The sequence below is a fragment of the Aptenodytes forsteri genome, unplaced genomic scaffold (assembly GCF_000699145.1).
Source record: "Aptenodytes forsteri isolate BGI_AS27 unplaced genomic scaffold, ASM69914v1 Scaffold152, whole genome shotgun sequence".
NCBI lineage: Eukaryota > Metazoa > Chordata > Aves > Sphenisciformes > Spheniscidae > Aptenodytes > Aptenodytes forsteri.
This window is the reverse complement of record NW_008795937.1, coordinates 5,004-5,716: the sequence shown is the minus strand read 5'-3', so window position 1 is coordinate 5,716 and position 713 is coordinate 5,004. Positions and strand designations below refer to the sequence as shown.

The window sequence follows — 713 nt, the reverse complement described above, 5'->3', positions numbered from 1 at the left end:
AATGAGGGGGCAGGGGGTTAATTGGGGTAACGAGGGGGAAAGGGGCTAAGGAGGCTCTTAAGGGAAAGGGGGTTAATGATGGGGAAGGGCTAACGAGGGTACTAAAGGAAAGGGGCTAATGGGGATGGGTTAACGAGGCTCCTAGGGGGGTTAACGACGAGAGTTAACGAACCCTGGCGCTAACGAGCTCTTCCCCCTGCAGGCGAGCAGGATAACTCGGACAACAACACCATCTTCGTGCAGGGGCTGGGCGAGAACGTCACCATTGAGTCGGTGGCCGACTACTTCAAGCAGATCGGCATCATTAAGGTGAGCTGCGTCGTTAGCGTGTCAGCCCGTGTCCTTAGCGTGTCGTCGAGTGCGTGTCGCCGAGTTTTCACCCGTGGCCAAGGGGGTGGGGCAACTGCATGTCATTAACTTGCCCTTGATGCGTCATAGGGTGTTCTTAGGGTGTTCTTAGGGTGTTCTTAGGGTGTTCTTAGGGTGTTCTTAGGGTGTTCTTAGGGTGTTCTTAGGGTGTTCTTAGGGTGTTCTTAGGGTGTTCTTAGGGTGTTCTTAGGGTGTTCTTAGGGTGTTCTTAGGGTGTTCTTAGGGTGTTCTTAGGGTGTTCGTGTGTCCTTGGCGTGTCCTTCACATGTTGCTGCATGCCCTTAGCACGTCCTCACGTTTCACCCCAAGACGGACCCAAAGGGGCCACCCCCGATCGCCTGCCG

At 54.8% G+C, this 713-nt stretch overlaps 1 protein-coding gene across 1 annotated transcript in view; it reads left to right on the top strand.

The window, feature by feature from the left end:
* Positions 1 to 309, top strand: part of LOC103903855 (neural Wiskott-Aldrich syndrome protein-like) — a gene marked incomplete at its 3' end in the record, with an annotated part of 5,506 nt that extends 5,197 nt beyond the window's left edge. Inside the window, exon 5 of the mRNA XM_019473625.1 lies at positions 203 to 309. Within this exon, the coding sequence (XP_019329170.1) occupies positions 203 to 309 (107 nt within the window). The remainder of the gene's footprint in view (positions 1 to 202) is intronic.
* Positions 310 to 713: the final 404 nt, after the last annotated feature.